The sequence below is a fragment of the Diadema setosum genome, chromosome 10 (assembly GCF_964275005.1).
Source record: "Diadema setosum chromosome 10, eeDiaSeto1, whole genome shotgun sequence".
Classification (NCBI taxonomy): Eukaryota; Metazoa; Echinodermata; class Echinoidea; order Diadematoida; family Diadematidae; genus Diadema; species Diadema setosum.
This window is the reverse complement of record NC_092694.1, coordinates 19,637,156-19,652,714: the sequence shown is the minus strand read 5'-3', so window position 1 is coordinate 19,652,714 and position 15,559 is coordinate 19,637,156. Positions and strand designations below refer to the sequence as shown.

The 15,559-nt window shown below is 39.6% G+C and overlaps 1 protein-coding gene across 1 annotated transcript in view; it reads right to left on the bottom strand.

The window, feature by feature from the left end:
• Nucleotides 1–6,058: 6,058 nt before the first annotated feature.
• Nucleotides 6,059–15,559, bottom strand: part of LOC140233835 (uncharacterized) — a 163,166-nt gene continuing 153,665 nt past the window's right edge. The window contains exon 55 of the mRNA XM_072313928.1: nt 6,059–6,486. Coding sequence (XP_072170029.1) covers nt 6,423–6,486 — 64 coding nt within the window. The 3' untranslated portion in view covers nt 6,059–6,422. The remainder of the gene's footprint in view (nt 6,487–15,559) is intronic.

The window sequence follows — 15,559 nt, the reverse complement described above, 5'->3', positions numbered from 1 at the left end:
ATATATTAAACACTTTTAAAACTAATAATGCAATCATTGCATATACTAGTATACATGTATGAGGGAAATACAGTAGTAACATTTTGAGGAGTTGACCTTGACCTTTGAACCCCTGACTATTGACCCATGACCCCTAAATTCCCTAGATAATCCCTGCCAGTCAGTACATGCATATGTACCATGTTCCATGAAGATACATTGAACCATTTGCGAGAAAAGTGATATTGCAACATTTTCACCTAACCTTTGACCTTTTGACCTTTGACCTTATGACATGAAACTCTCTCTGGAGAATCCTTACGCAGTAGTACATGTCTACACTAAGTTTCAAGAAAATAACTGCGGGCATTGCATAGATATGGGGGAAATAGCAACATTTTTAGCATTTGACCTTGACCTTTTGACCTTTGACCTCTTGTCAATGTCACTAGAATCTACTCAACTAATTGTCCCATCATACATCATCCTTGGACCAAGTTTGGTGAAAGCTGCTTCATCCAGTTTTGAGTTATCACATAAACAGATAAATTTTAGGATTTGACCTTGATCTTTGACCTTTGTCCGATTTCACTGAAAAACTAATCAAGTAATTGTCCCATCATACATCATCCTCCGACAAAGTTTGGTGAAATTTGCTCCATACAGTCTTGAGTTATCGCGTAAACGGATACAATTTCATGATTTGACCTTGACCTTTGACCTTTAGCCGATTTCACCCAAATCTTATCAAATCGTTGCCCCATCATACTTCATACTTGGACCAAGTTTGGTAAAATTCCAGTAAATATTACTCAAGTTATCGCGTAAACGAAAGCGGACGAACGTACGAACGTACGGACGAACAGACGTACGGACGTACGGACGTACGTACGGACGGACGGACAACCCCAAAACATAATGCCTCCGGCACCACTTCGTGGCGGAGGCATAAAAAAGAAAGGCTGTTCCCATAGCAATACATTCTTCAACATTGATTACAAGTGTGTTTTGCTCATTTAGATATTATGTTGGTCACTTGTGTCAAATCTCACATCAAATGATCAAAAACTGAGTAAGTGAGCCAAATATACTGGTGCTTTGTATGATGTTCATTAAAAAAGTTGTTACAATAGCAACACATTGTATGATCGACACTGAAGAAAGATGAAGTTTACACATCTACTTTGTATAGCAGTCATATTAACCAAATTTCAAGTCAAATGCTTAAAAACCGAGGGAGTTAGCTCAATCCACAATATTGTAAATGCTTTTTATGAAAAAAAAGGAGGTTACTATGTCAATGCATTATGAAACAAATAGTGTATGGTATTTACTTGTGCAATGGAACAAGATTTCGCACAAGCTATTCAACGCCTCGTTGAATAGAGCACTTCTATATTTCATCTCATGCAAAATCTAGTACCATGGCACTTGAGACCATTCACTATTTGTATACTATGTGTGGGTGGGGGTATAGTTAGCAGGGCAGCATGCTCTAATGAGGTAGCAGAATGATAAATCACTACAAGAAATAAACCTGGGCTTAATGTACACAATAGTATTGCATTTTCTCTAACGAGAAGATTTTTTTCTCCAAAATTGCAGTTAAAGTGGGCGATATGAAGGACAGATTGAAGCAGATTCAATCTACTTCTGCTGTCACTTAAAATCACATTCTAATATAAATTGCATCCATGTCTCTTCATTTATATGTCAAGAACCAATTACAGCATGTATTTACTGAAGATTAAGCAAACTTGCAGCTTATGGAAACTCTTTCTTCTGTGAAAACATGACAAGTTTATTTATTTATCTTTTTTCTTTTTTTGTAGGGACATGAATTCACAATATCTCAAGGTAGTTACTATGGAAACAAACAAACTAATTAAAAACAATATAGGTTTAAGTTATGACTTGGTACCATAACCAGTGATAATTTGCAGTATACAAACTCAAAATACACATATGTACAATAAGTTATGAAAGAACAAAGCAGTAAAAATATTTGCATGCATCTCTTTGCAAGCAGTAATATGTCTAAAAGTAAATTGTACACTAAGTTACATTAAGCAAAATGACAGTTTGATATCTCTTTCCAAGTGTGTAGATTTACAATATGTACATACAAACATTGCTGTACATAATTCAAGACTTGACACTTAAATTTTTGCTGACCTGTCCATAAAATTTGGTGGAACAAAAAAGAATAAAGTTGTACAGTTCCAAAATCTGGGTCCAGATATACATTTTTTCTACATATTTCTTGGCATGTAAATCCCAAATGAAATACATTAACATAGATGCACATTTTGGCAGCATGTACAGAAAAGCAGAGTAGAATCCGAAAAAGACACTACATATATCACTGACGAAAAAAAAAAAAAAAAAATCACAGCATCTTTCCTACACTATGAAATTGAATGTGGAAGTGAATACTGTATATTCTGCACTAAAGTAATGACTAATCAACTCAATACCTAGTTCCTCATTGATCAAACGAGATAACCAGATTCTAATTTTGTGTATGTCCAAGGTGATAGATATGTGACCCTGCATCACAAAACCACCAAAAAGTCACCAGATACACTCTGTATGGCTTTTAAGAGCAGATTCTGAAAGAACAGACTCTAAGCTTTAAAATGATGTACATCTAAATATAAATGGGACTTCTTTGACGTATCTAAATAATATGAAAAGAAAGTACATGTACATACATTTACTGAAAAAAAATAGAGATTCTGCAGTTAAGGGTCTATTCAAGTGTTTAATATCATCAATCTGTGCTCGTACAATGAATGAAACAGGAATCAGAATGTAAAACTCCAAGGCAACAACAACAAAGGGATTATCAGATTAAGATGAAAGTGTGCATGCTCTAATAGCACATTTTGATTTTGACAAATACAATCTCTCAAGGCAGTGGCACTACCCTGTCGAAAGTTATCAGACTTGAAAGTATGGATAAGAGTGTGTAAAAGGGTTTTTAAGAAATGAAAAGGGGCCTCCAAGACATACCTACTCACACTCTTCTACAAAAAAAAAAAGTGTTCTAGAAAAATTGCAAAAAACACAACTTTCCATTCGTTTTGTTATTCCAAACTGAAGGATAATGTAAAAGAAGAATTGCTGATGCATGAATGGAAAATTTGTGATGCAAGATCACATATAATACATGACATATATTCACACAACAGCATTCAGTTCTAAATACTTTTAGTTTGATGTAATAGCAAATACATTCACACGTGCAAAGCATATAATGTTTTGTCATTTTGCGTACAACCTGAAATGCACATACATTCAGAAAATATTTTCAGTCCTTTTAACCCAAGTCAAGACAAGTCCCTCTGGAGCCAATGGGAGTCATCTATTCCATGGATTCGTGACAATCTATTCATTAAGGCAGTTTTAACAAGTCAAGAATGGGTAGATTGTCAACTAGCTGTGAGCTCTGGTACAAGTATCTTAAATAGTTTCAGTTACAAACAAGGTGGTGACCAAGACAATGACACCATAAAGGAAGTTTACAAAAATGGATTGTACATGTACATTACTTGATCCTTGATATCAAATTTATGTTATGCCATAGGTTTATATGGTCACAATCCTATGAACTGGCATGCCCGGGTGCAGGGTGGTGAATTTTAGCCAATTTGATCTGTCACTCACCTGAGCAAGCACTCTCTGTCAAGCTATATTGGTCAAGATTATAATGCTAAAGGGCATAAGCCATCTTCTTCATCAGCTGGGTAAACATTGGGCACGCCAATCTAATTTGTTGCAGTCATTGTAGCAGAAGGCAGGTACTGGCCCATAATGACCTGATTTGTGACTACAGTATTACCATGTAAGTTTTACAGTGGAAACATTCCTCAGTAAATCACAGCTACAGTACATACAGAAATATAAAGAGGCAACACTATTTAAAATGATGGCATACTGCAATAAATCACTGATCTATGAACTTTTAAGACTATACAGCCATGAAATTGCTATACTCTTTCACTAGTGCCGTACATGACAACAATATTAGTCTAACGTTTCTTATGTCACACTGTGACACATCTACAATGCCACTCATCTACTGCAGGCAGTAGTGGTACGAGGTGTTACAAAAAAAATTTCCCACCTTTGATCCTTAATAGTTCGAAAACTATGTATGAGATAACACTGTCATTGATATGAGTAATATAGGTGAATAGTGTACAATTTAGTTTAATTGGAGATGATTTGAATATGAAAGCATAAATCAGTTTCATTGAATCCATGATTAATTTTTAAGTTAGGTTCCAGATTTTGGTCAAATTCTAACCCTCTGTACAAAACGAACTTACACAGGAACCAATGATGTGAATGTGAGAGTGTACTTACAATGACCCTGGACAATGGACATGAATACCACCTTTTCAGAGCTCTGCTGTCTAGGCTTTTGGTCTCTTGCTTCAAGGCATCTTTATTAAAGCAATAATTCATGGACCTACTACACATGGACTTTCATCGCTCTTTAATTAATTCATGCACCTGTTTCTGTCAAAAGTAGCACAGAAGCATTTTGAACATGCTTTCCTGCTTTGATCTCATCATCACCGCCAACAGCCAGCCTGGATAAAATCAAGACAATGCTTTGTGAAATCTAAATAGTACATGCGCAGAAGACAGTAATTCTCTTATATCAAGAAAAATGCATGTGCAGTTGTAGTGTACATTGGGAAATTATCGCTCAAGTAATTTCATTTGCGAAATGCGCACACTGTATAAGAGAAAGCAATTATATTTTGCAGGTTGGATGTGATTTGTAATCTAATTTTTCCCATTTTTTGCACATTGTTCCAGAGTAAAACTTGGACAGTAACCGTACATGACATGTACGTCCTATCATCAAGCCATGTTACATGCTTGTCCACACGTGTCCACTTCAGTAATTTTCAATTTTATGACTGGAAAACTGTCATGTTTTCAGGTTTGCTGCTCCCTTTAATTGGTGTTTATTCAAAGTCTGAAAAAGCACCTCAGCAAAATAAGACCACAATGAGGGAAATGGTTCTTTTGTCAGTGATGATGCATGATTGCACAATTGTCATTTTTCCAATCACCTGAATGTACTCATTAAGGTGCACATAATCAGGTGGCGGGGGTGATGATGGGATCAAAGAAAGACCTTAGTTACTAGTCGGCCATGTGTGTAGTAGGTCCATGAATAATTCATGATGGATTGCCCTGGGCCCTGCTAGTTTCCATGTGCTTGCATACGCTACATTTCAGGATGGATAAAGACTAGCTGTGATAGTGAACTTCCTAATGAATAAATGATAAAGTATATTCCAACAAAAACTCTGGCCATTGTCTGGGTGTTAACCACACACTCCCATATACACCAACTGACCCCTGTGCAAAGTTAAGTTTTGTACAGAGAGTGGAAAACAGAGCAAAATCTGAACCCGAACTGAAAAATTAATCTTGAATTTAATGAAACTGATTTATGCATTCATTTTTAAAATTGCTCCAACAAAACTGTGCATTATTCAGCTAACACTCATATCAATGTCAGTGTTATATTATATTTCATTTTTGAACAATTAAGGATCAAAAGTGGGACATGTTTTTTGCTTGTACCATTTTACCATCAACACAGCTGTAAAGCAGTCACTTGGTGAAAAAAACAAACAAGAAACTGCAGCTTTCTGAGGCTCACTAACATTCTAAATGCAGTCAAACCTGTCTATAGTGGCCATCCAAGGGAGACGAAAAGAGTGGTTGTTGCAGGTGGCCGCTATAGACAGGTTATTTGACTTTTGTGTGCATTGCCTACATGTACATGTATCATCGTTGCATACATCAGTAAGTACTTACATGTGTGTATGTGGATACATGCGCAAACTTGTCTTTCATGCATTGAACAATGCTGATGTTTATCAAGTTGTGGCACATTAGCATGTGTGTACAGTTGTGAAGAAAGCTTTTACCCTAGTGCAGTATTATGACTGAATGAGTGATGAATGCAGCAGTGGCGATCACTGCACGTTGCCCATGAATGACTGTCACAGCTTCAAAGCAGAAAAACATGCTGCTCGGCTACGGCTCCATGTGGGTCTGTGGCCACTATAGACAGATTAAAATCTACCGCAGGAAACAAAATTTGTGGCCGCTGGCCGCATTAGACAGATGGCCGCTATATACAGGGTCTTGAACAGGGCTTTTCTCTTGGGGGAATTTTTCAGTGGCCCCATATGGCATGTGGCCGCTGAGGTAGGTTTGACTGTAGTTGCCAGATACTTTGTAGGTTTGACTGTAGTTGCCAGATACTTTGCAGTCCTGTTAGTAATGAAACTGAGACTGAAGAAAACACTTATTCTGACAGCAAACAAAGTTCCAAGTTCTGCTACAGCCATTTGGTGGTGGAAGGTCAAGCAGATCCTGCCTGTTGGTGGTCCTGGTCCACAATACTATGAATCTGTTGATGGTTTAAGCCACAAGCTGAGATCCTCACTCTTGCCAGAGGGTGGACGGCTGCTGGAGAAAGCATATGAATTTTATGCATTAGACCACATGACCTGCCAACAAACAATCATGATATAACATACTCCCTGAATTAAGCTTCAACTAACTTACTTCAAAAATAAACAGTCTGAAAGCTGTGATACACCTACATTCATATATGTGCATATCTGTGACTTACATAAAATGAGCAAGTGCATGTTTCACATCAGTAGTCTCAGCATAATCAGGTATTGTGTAATCCGGTACTGTACTTGCTTAATTGACATACAAACTAAACAAAACAGTTTAGATGCATGTTACGTTTACCTGACAATGAATTTGAGTAGGCACAGAATATGCCCCGCTGCATCACACAATTTACAATCAAACACAAGCCGAAAGAAACTGGACCTATATGTCTGCACTGTTACAAGTCACTTCTCCCCCGATTTTCCTACTGCTATTGTTACGCCCTACTCAAAAATCTGGGCTACTATACTGACAGACAAAAGGGAGTTATCAACACCTGGACAGAACATTCCTGTGTAAAGAAATCTGGCCTAGCAACAACACATTGCTGAAATCATACAGTGTCTGGCTGCCAGTGAAGAGCAGCACTGTGCTGGGGAAGGTACAAGTGTTTGCATAGAACAATGCTAATTATTCCCCAGTCGATTTAATACATAGGGGCAATACACAACATATCATACTGGCTTCATAGAAACAACCTCAGTGGCTATGCAGCAGTTGCAGGGGCAGCAGTTAGACTTCAGGGTCTGCTGGAAACGGCTTGAACCGACGATGTGAAGTCGGAAAACGGCAGCTTTTAGTCACCAAACTGTAAGTGAATAGATTTATTACGATATCCCCTTTTTCCAAATTATATCACAGTTATTATTTGAAGCTGTATTCTAAAGGAAAAGCGGTTTTGGTAAACTGACAACATGTTATATGTGCACAGCTTTTTGTAGTCTCTAGCGATAGTTGAAAGCAGGTTGAATTATATACTGTCTGTGATTATGTGTACCAGGTAATGCAGAGAGCTATTCCCCCCCCCCCCCCCCCCCCGTTTGATAAGACTGTTGCATGTGTAAGAGGATGATATATCATGCATGGTGGTTATTGGCGTAATGGTTACTTTCAAGCAAAGTGCTAAAGTTAAAGTGCTTTTATGTGGATATTTGATGTACGGAAGGGAGCATTATCAAGCAAGATAAATGCTCAACCAGAGTTAGAATGGTTGTGTATATAGATTATAGGCATGTGAAAATGTTTAACTTTTTTTCTGTGGGCACCGAAGTGATAACTGCATTGCTAAATCCTTGTGGATGTGTGTCTACTGATATGGAATGGTATAGTATAGCGAGTAAGTAGTTTTTATGCTGTGGTGATTTTGTTACTGTAGATGGCGTTAACTTGGGTCAACTGCGGGTGTATGTAGACAACCCATGCACGCCGTGTAAAGATAACCCCAGCTCGTGAAAATGGAATCTCGGGCCACTTCCGGACAAGGAAGGAACCCGCTGTGTACTACACGTCCAGTTGGAAACCGTCCCCTCGACGAGGGCTTGCAGTCCGTCTTCGTAGCGAACTGTTTCGCATTTGACGACCACGGAGGCAACTTCAGCACAACAATATCAGGTTTTGCTTATCCCGAAAGAAACACTTTGGACTGTTAATAATCAAACCCCAATTGAAACTGTGCGCACAGATAGTATAAAACCGATGAGTTATTGCGAGTGTTGAGTTTAATCAAAGAAGCATATGTAAAACCATATCAGTACCTGGAGTAGAGTTTATGCAATATTCATGGCCATATTGCGAAGCATTTAAGTTTTCTCTATACTATGAATAGCTAGGAGATTGATATGAAGCCGGCGTTTTAAGCAATGCGCCGTTAGAGTGAGATTTGAGGTGTCATGATAAGCATTGACTGCACTGTGTGTATGTGCATATATGACGTGTCTGTGTGTTGTTTTGTTTCTTGTACCACCACCTTATTTGTATCTGAATTGGAAGACCGGAAATAAAACTTATAATTTCCGGAATCATAATGTTTTGTGCTACTTTGTCTGAGTGCCGTATTTGAGTAGTCAACACTGGACCAACAAGCAATCACACGCTTTCACCGGCTGCGACATGCACCACCACACAAAGGGCACAGTGTCACACATTAACAACTGCATAATATGTTGTGATTAACAATGTCATATCAAAGAGAACTCTGGCTGATTCTCAGACTTTTACTTTCAAACAACTATAAATTGGTTATAATGGGTAAAGAGTTTCAAAATTTACAGTGACTGGGATAAGGAACGAGAATGTTATCAAAATTTAAAGCAAATCATAGTGAAAAAGGATGCTGACATAAGAATGCATGAGTAGGAGTCTCACATATTCAGAAATGCAGCAATGCAATTCCATTACAAATACCACTTGCATAACAGGGTTACCTGTGTAAAATTTATGCCCACTGTGGGCCCTGAGCCTGTGATCTGGCGTGAGTGGAAAGTGACCCTGAGCTCTCGCCAGCTCACACCAGATTGCCGCGAGTTCATGCGATCTTATTTTGGACACAACCTCTTCAATGCCCACTGGGCAATATCTTTGTGATCTCACAGCGACCTCCCTGGGAAATGCCTTTAGTCCCATTTCTGCGTATGCATGCACGGTCGAGGAATATGCAAATTGCGTATTCTTTTGCACGCCAAACTTGGTGCGTTTCCAAGGAGGGAGCACAGTACTTTGCCAGTGTGGCTTTTCATCCAGGACTTGGTCAGGCATGCTCTATTTTATTTGTTTGTTTAACATATATCATTACCTTTTAAAATTGTATTTATTTATTTATTATTATTTTTTTTTTGGGGGGGAGGATTTTTGCACTGCGGGTCAACCAATAATTAGCAGTCCTTCCACACAGGTGCAGCGTAGAGGCCCCTTTGGCCCACTACTTTTCTTTTCTAGGCCTATTGTGGCATCCGACTGCCTCCACATTGTAGAGGAAGTCTATTGGTCCCTGTATCACTGCACAATTAACTCTTCTTGCTCAGGATCTAGCCTTGATGGGGCTTTTATGGAACAGACAATGTCAACTTACATTGTTGTTTCAAAATATGTGGCTTTTAAAGGGGAATTACAGTGCAGCTGAAAGCTAGTCTGGAAGGAAGGAATAATTTTCCAGTAAAAAAAATGAAAATTTGATTGAAATTGGATGAAAATAAAGAAGTTATGATATTTTAAAGTTTTGTTAATTCTTTTGGAAAAAAGTTTGAGAAAAGTCAATATGAAAATGCAAATAGTAAAGTAATGATTCCTTTTTTTTTCACAACTTCCCACATAGGTTGTACATAGATTTTCACATTTCCAGTTTATCATTAAGTGCTATTTCGCCTGGGTCTCAAATTCTGATAATAATGTCCAACTGATCATTATTCAAGTTATTCAACCAGGAATAATATCATATTTTACACTTTGATAAAAGAAACATTGAATGATTTTCATTACTTTTGTACACTAGCATTGAAAAATTGAGAGGTGAGGACACCAGTAACTTATTTGCATATAAATATCAATTGTACAAGAACTCTTCTACAGATATTAGTGAAACGTAACAATGTCATAATTTCCCTAATTGTTTTTTGGCCAAATTTTCATTGTTATACTAACTGAAAGATTTCAATTTTCTTATCACACTAGCTCGTAACTGGACTTGAATTTGTCTTAAAAACTCAACTTTCCCATGAATTCTCTAAGTTTTCTACCCTTCTGGAAGGACAAACAGGAAGGCCTGAATGCTTGCAAGCTTGCCCAGCTTGCGAGATCTAAGCTGAGCTGGGGTCGCTCATTGTGCTCATTGAGTTCGTGCAACCTAACTGCAGGTCACACAATTTTTTTGAACATGTCCAAAACCTTGTGAGTTCAAGCGACCTCACCTTTTTTGGCAGCGAGCTGCTGCAATCTGGTGTGAACTTTGGTCACCCACTGTGTGACCTCACTGCAGCTCACAGGAGATTGCTCCAGCTCCCGCCAGCTTGCACCACGACATTACAAATGGTCTGGCTCACAGACTTACTGTCCCTGTTCCCCATGCAATTTACACGCAGTTCATGCCCTGGTGGGTTGTGAAGGATGGGGTGCATATGCAAATTCCTTTGCCCTGTGGTTTAGCCTGGCATCACTTTGCTTTCTTGGAAATTTCCTGGCCTGGCTGGCATGGGTGTCAAGTTTCCCTCACATCATGTACATTGAGCACCCAATGTCTTTTTGCCTTACATGTGTAGTAATTATATTTTTCCATAACCTTTGATTGTTTACAACAATAGTAAAAAAATCGAAACAAATATGCGAATCTGGAACAGTTGCCATCTTTGCATCAGGGCTACCAAAGATTCCCCAAAAGGTGCTACTTTGTCTCCAAACAGCTATCCCCCGAAACTGCTAGTGAATAAGATTACATAAGAAGTGGCAATCCCCTCCAACAATAGCAATCTCGGCCTTGAGATGGAAAAACAATGTATCTACATCCAACCTCATTTCCAGTAAATTGAGTTTGAAGATTCGCAAACCTACAGCTCTTTTTCTGTTTCCGTTCAACACTTCATATCTTACGTACCTAGAAGGACGAACACTATCAGTAATACAGCGCATGCAAATTGATCTCACTAGACCCTTATTTTTTAAGAATAATTTGCATTTAATCAAAACATACATTGTTTTGCCGTCTCAACATAACCACAGTTGCCACTGATATGGCAAAACAATATACAACTGTAAGTCTCAATCACTGGTGCACGTATAATGTATTGCAATGTCAATATACATGCACTTCTGCAGCCTCGGACAGTGCGCAGTCCATTACTGCGCAAACATGGAGATGGCAAAACAATGTATCGCATGTAGACATATTGTTTTGCCAAGTCCATGTCTGTCGTGTATTGAGCAGGGGCAAGCGTATCGCTCCTTACATTGTTTTGCCAACAAAATTTGAACAATTTCCAATGGGAGGAAGCGTAAATATCTCTGTAACGGAATGGGTTCTGATTTTGATCAAGATTTGGTCAAGAGTTAGATTATACTGAAATAAGCTGAAATATGTGACTAAGTCAATTTAAATGAATTTTCCACATACATTGTTTTGCCATATCTCAAGGCCGATCTGTGAAGGACAGGTGCTGGTCAGAGATGGTCTTACTGACCAGGATCACCATGCATTTACAATGTATTGGCCTATGCAAGCGCCTACAAGCCGATGAGATTTATGTGATATGTCAGGGTCATGGCCAAAGACCATACTCTACCTAACACTCTCCTAGCCATCATGAAACGGCTGTGGAAACAGTCTATGAGAGCTATGTTATAATACCACTCACAGACACAGCAGTCTTACGCTCCAGGTGCTTGAGTTTTAAGAGTGCCACAAGAATGCAGTTTGTGACGGGGGTTGGGCCCCTTGCAAGGGTCCACACCTCTTCTCTGGGCAACTTGCCAGGTACACCAGCACGCCTGCAAACTCTTATCCCAGCTCCATCGCAACTTAATGCAGAGGGCCGACAGTGCATATAGACCATGCAGCACACCCCAGCTGTGACCAACGCCCCATCACCTCTGAGAAGCAATACCAGCAACCCCAGTGGAGCTGATGATGCCCCAACCAGCGGTAGAGGCAAAGGGCCTGGCCAAAGGCAATGTTTGCGCCCCATGGCCAGGGTGGGCTATCACAGACTATGCTTTCATACTCAAAGTTAGAACAGGCTACATGACAGAGTTATCACAACCACTGCCAGAAGGCATCATCTGCTTACCATCCCTCCCCCACCACTTGCCGACACTAGGGTTACAGGCTATAGCCAAGGAGATTACCACCTTGCTAGCAAAGGGGCTGTAGAAGAAGTAGACCAACCGAGGCTCTGCATCTTCCTTGTCACCAAATGCTCAGGCTACCAGGTATTTATGGACAGCCGTACCATCAAGGCTCAAACTGACTCCGCACCTTTTCACCAGGGTACATTCTCATGGCTAATGCAAGAAGTGATTGTCCAAACTTGACACCGTAGCGAACTACATCAACAATATCTTTGTGTTCTCCAAGACCTGTTCAATCTTTAAAGTGACTAAGTGTCTACAGGATTCTGACACGAGATAAAGCTGAGAACTTACCACACTGAAATTCTTAGTAAGATACAATGTATTGAGTGAGAGAGGAGGGTACATAGTCTTTCCTCACATTACTCATAAAATAAAGATCAAATTTCGAACAGGTTAGTTCTCATTCAATCTTTCTATATTTCATAAGTCTAATATCGAGACTACCCATTGCTGTGTATAAAAATTTTGTGAGACTTTTACTGTATGAGCTATTTTTGCGAGGGTTTAATTTTCATGATTTTTCAGGAATCACAGTTGGACCATGAATTAACAACACGCGAAAATGTCACCATGTGCTGAGGTGATATTGCGCTTATGAAGGCTGCTGTGTCAATACGCGAAAACAACATCTGGCGAAAATGTCTGTGACCTCCTCATTCGCAAAAATATCTACACGAAAATAACAGTGCTTACAATAGTATAAAGCCCTGTGGACCCTCAGTCCATATGTCAAAACCAGAAATGTCATGGGAAACAGTCTAGCTGTCCTCCTCTACAATTGTCAACCTTGGAAATACAAACCTTCCACAACCACCCAAGTTCTCTATACAGGTCTGGATTAGTTATTGGTCCAGCAGAGCTCTGGCAAAATTCCCTGTGTCATGAAGTGGCTTTCTTTAAAAGTTTCTGAAAGTTTTCTCCGAAGCCCATCCTGCCTTTGTCAATATATCAGTACTGGGAATGTTCAGGCTGTCTGCCGTTGAGACTGAGGCTGCCCTAGTGGAGTGAGGCTTGTAAATTTGATTGTTCACACCTGCATCTGCCAGACATGTTTTAATCATGTTTCATGAATGTCAACAACAAGAATTGCTCTCTGCCTCTAAGACTTTGTGTTCTGTTAAGACAGGCCGGCAAGGGGGGGGGGGGGCCTCGGGCCCCCACTTTTTTCCACAATACATAGGAATACATAGGATGTAACCACTTTGGGCCCCTACTCTTTTTTTTTTTTTACCTCAGAAGTGGCAACAGAAAAAAAAGAAGAAGAAGAAAAGAATAGAATGTGATTAAGCTTTTGCTGATTGCATGTTGTAACAATAATTTTATTTTTATTTTTTTATTTTTTTATTTTTTATTTTTTTGCCAGCCGATGAAACCTTGAAGTGGGAGAGTGGGTAAGGCCTTTTGTCTTTGTGTTTGTTTTTGCTTGTCAGTTGAAGAAACTTGTTTGTTTAGTCTGGATGCAAAAAGATCAATGTCTGGGTTTCAAAATCTATGCACAATGCAATGGAAGTAGCCATTTCATTACAGTTTGCAGACTTGGTACCTCCCATATTGTTATCCCGTTCCATACTGAAGTTTGAAATGTCCATAGACTTAATGTGCAGGCCACCAGGTTTGCAATGCAACGAGTATGAATAAATCTGAAGTGATTGTTATGGATGTTATGAAATAACTTCAGTTGGCCTCCAACACGTCTGATCTAACTTTCTATGGGCTTTACCTCTTTTCTCACTGATGTAGCACTTACTTCCTGCCCTGGCCCACCCTTTGAGCAGGCAGCTGGCTCCATCTGGAGCCACTTGGGGCGTAGGTATGTGGCAGTGGTGGTAATTTCCACCAAGCTTGATGTTGGCCTAAAATAGGCCTGTTCAAGCTGCAAGAGGTCGGTGGTCTCCTCCAGCCAACCTCTCTGAACTGATGGTGAGCTGGCTCCGCTGTGTTGTTATGGGTGGTAAGATGAATGTGTGTGCTCCACTGTCTTCATGACCCCAGCTGCAGCCTTGCCCTGATCTTGGAAATCTTTCACTTTTTTCCTAGATCATCTCCAAATAGGTATTTGGTCTCTGGATTTGAGGCCTTGCACAGGTGGGTGAGCTTACAATTTAAGTCTGGTTTGATTAGTTCTTTTTGGAGAGCATCCAACTCATAGTTTGCATTGCAGGAGTGCAAGAACGTCCTGTTGGGCCTCTGATATCTCTGGTTCAAGTGTGTGGAGAAATGCATTAACCCCTCGTGTAAAAGACTTTTGTACTTTCTGAAGCCTTGCATCATGTGTGAGTGTGTGTGTGTGTGTGTGTGTGTAGTAGGGATGCGAATGTCCCAGATTGTCTGCTTTACATGCGGTGAATCAATCAACTGACAGTTAGCAGGGCAAGGGTATTTGTGTGCTGTGTCATCGAGCAATTTTTCCTCCAGGTTGTTGCTCATTAGATAAGTCACAGAGCTTCCAAGCTCCTTGTCAATTGCTTGCCCAATGTCTGATGGTACCGCAAATCTAGCTGCAAAAGCGGGCACCTTGCCCAGTTCTTTGTCACTGCTCTGCAAACTGCAGCCCTCCGTAGGCAACCCTCGCGTGACTCGGCAAGCCCACTCAAAGCACGCACAGATTCTCCCCGTGTTATCAGTATGTCATATTTGTTTTGCATGTAGTACATTGCCTTTTACGGCATCAACTCGGCATCAACTCGGGATATAAGATTTTTGAGCTTGTTTAGTCTGCCGCTGAAGTCAGCTATGACCCTTTCCAAAATGTTTAGAGAACCTTTCATATCCATCTAGAATGCCCACAAAACCTTTCAAGAACATCTAACGTGTATTTTTTTATTGGGCATTAAAAAAGTATACAAGTAGTTATGAGATTATGCAGGCACAATCTGGGATAAATGTGCCATAATTGTAATCCCTCAATCCTATATAATCCTATCCTAACCTATTTCTAATGTCCTACCACCTATACCTACAGTATACTACATCCTTTTCCCTACCTGAAATGTTGTTGTTGTTGTTTTGGGTTTATTGGCAATCAGTCATAATTTGACTATTTTTGCTAGACTATATAATATCTATTTTTCCTATAATTTAATCATCAGTATTTATTAACAATTTCAAATTTTATCATAATCAACAGGGTTTTTTTTTCCCCAACCATACAAATTTTATAATTACACAAATTTATTGTTGTCCTCACTCAGTCAAAACGGCCACGTTGCCACCCTCAAATCTATCTTACCAACCCGGC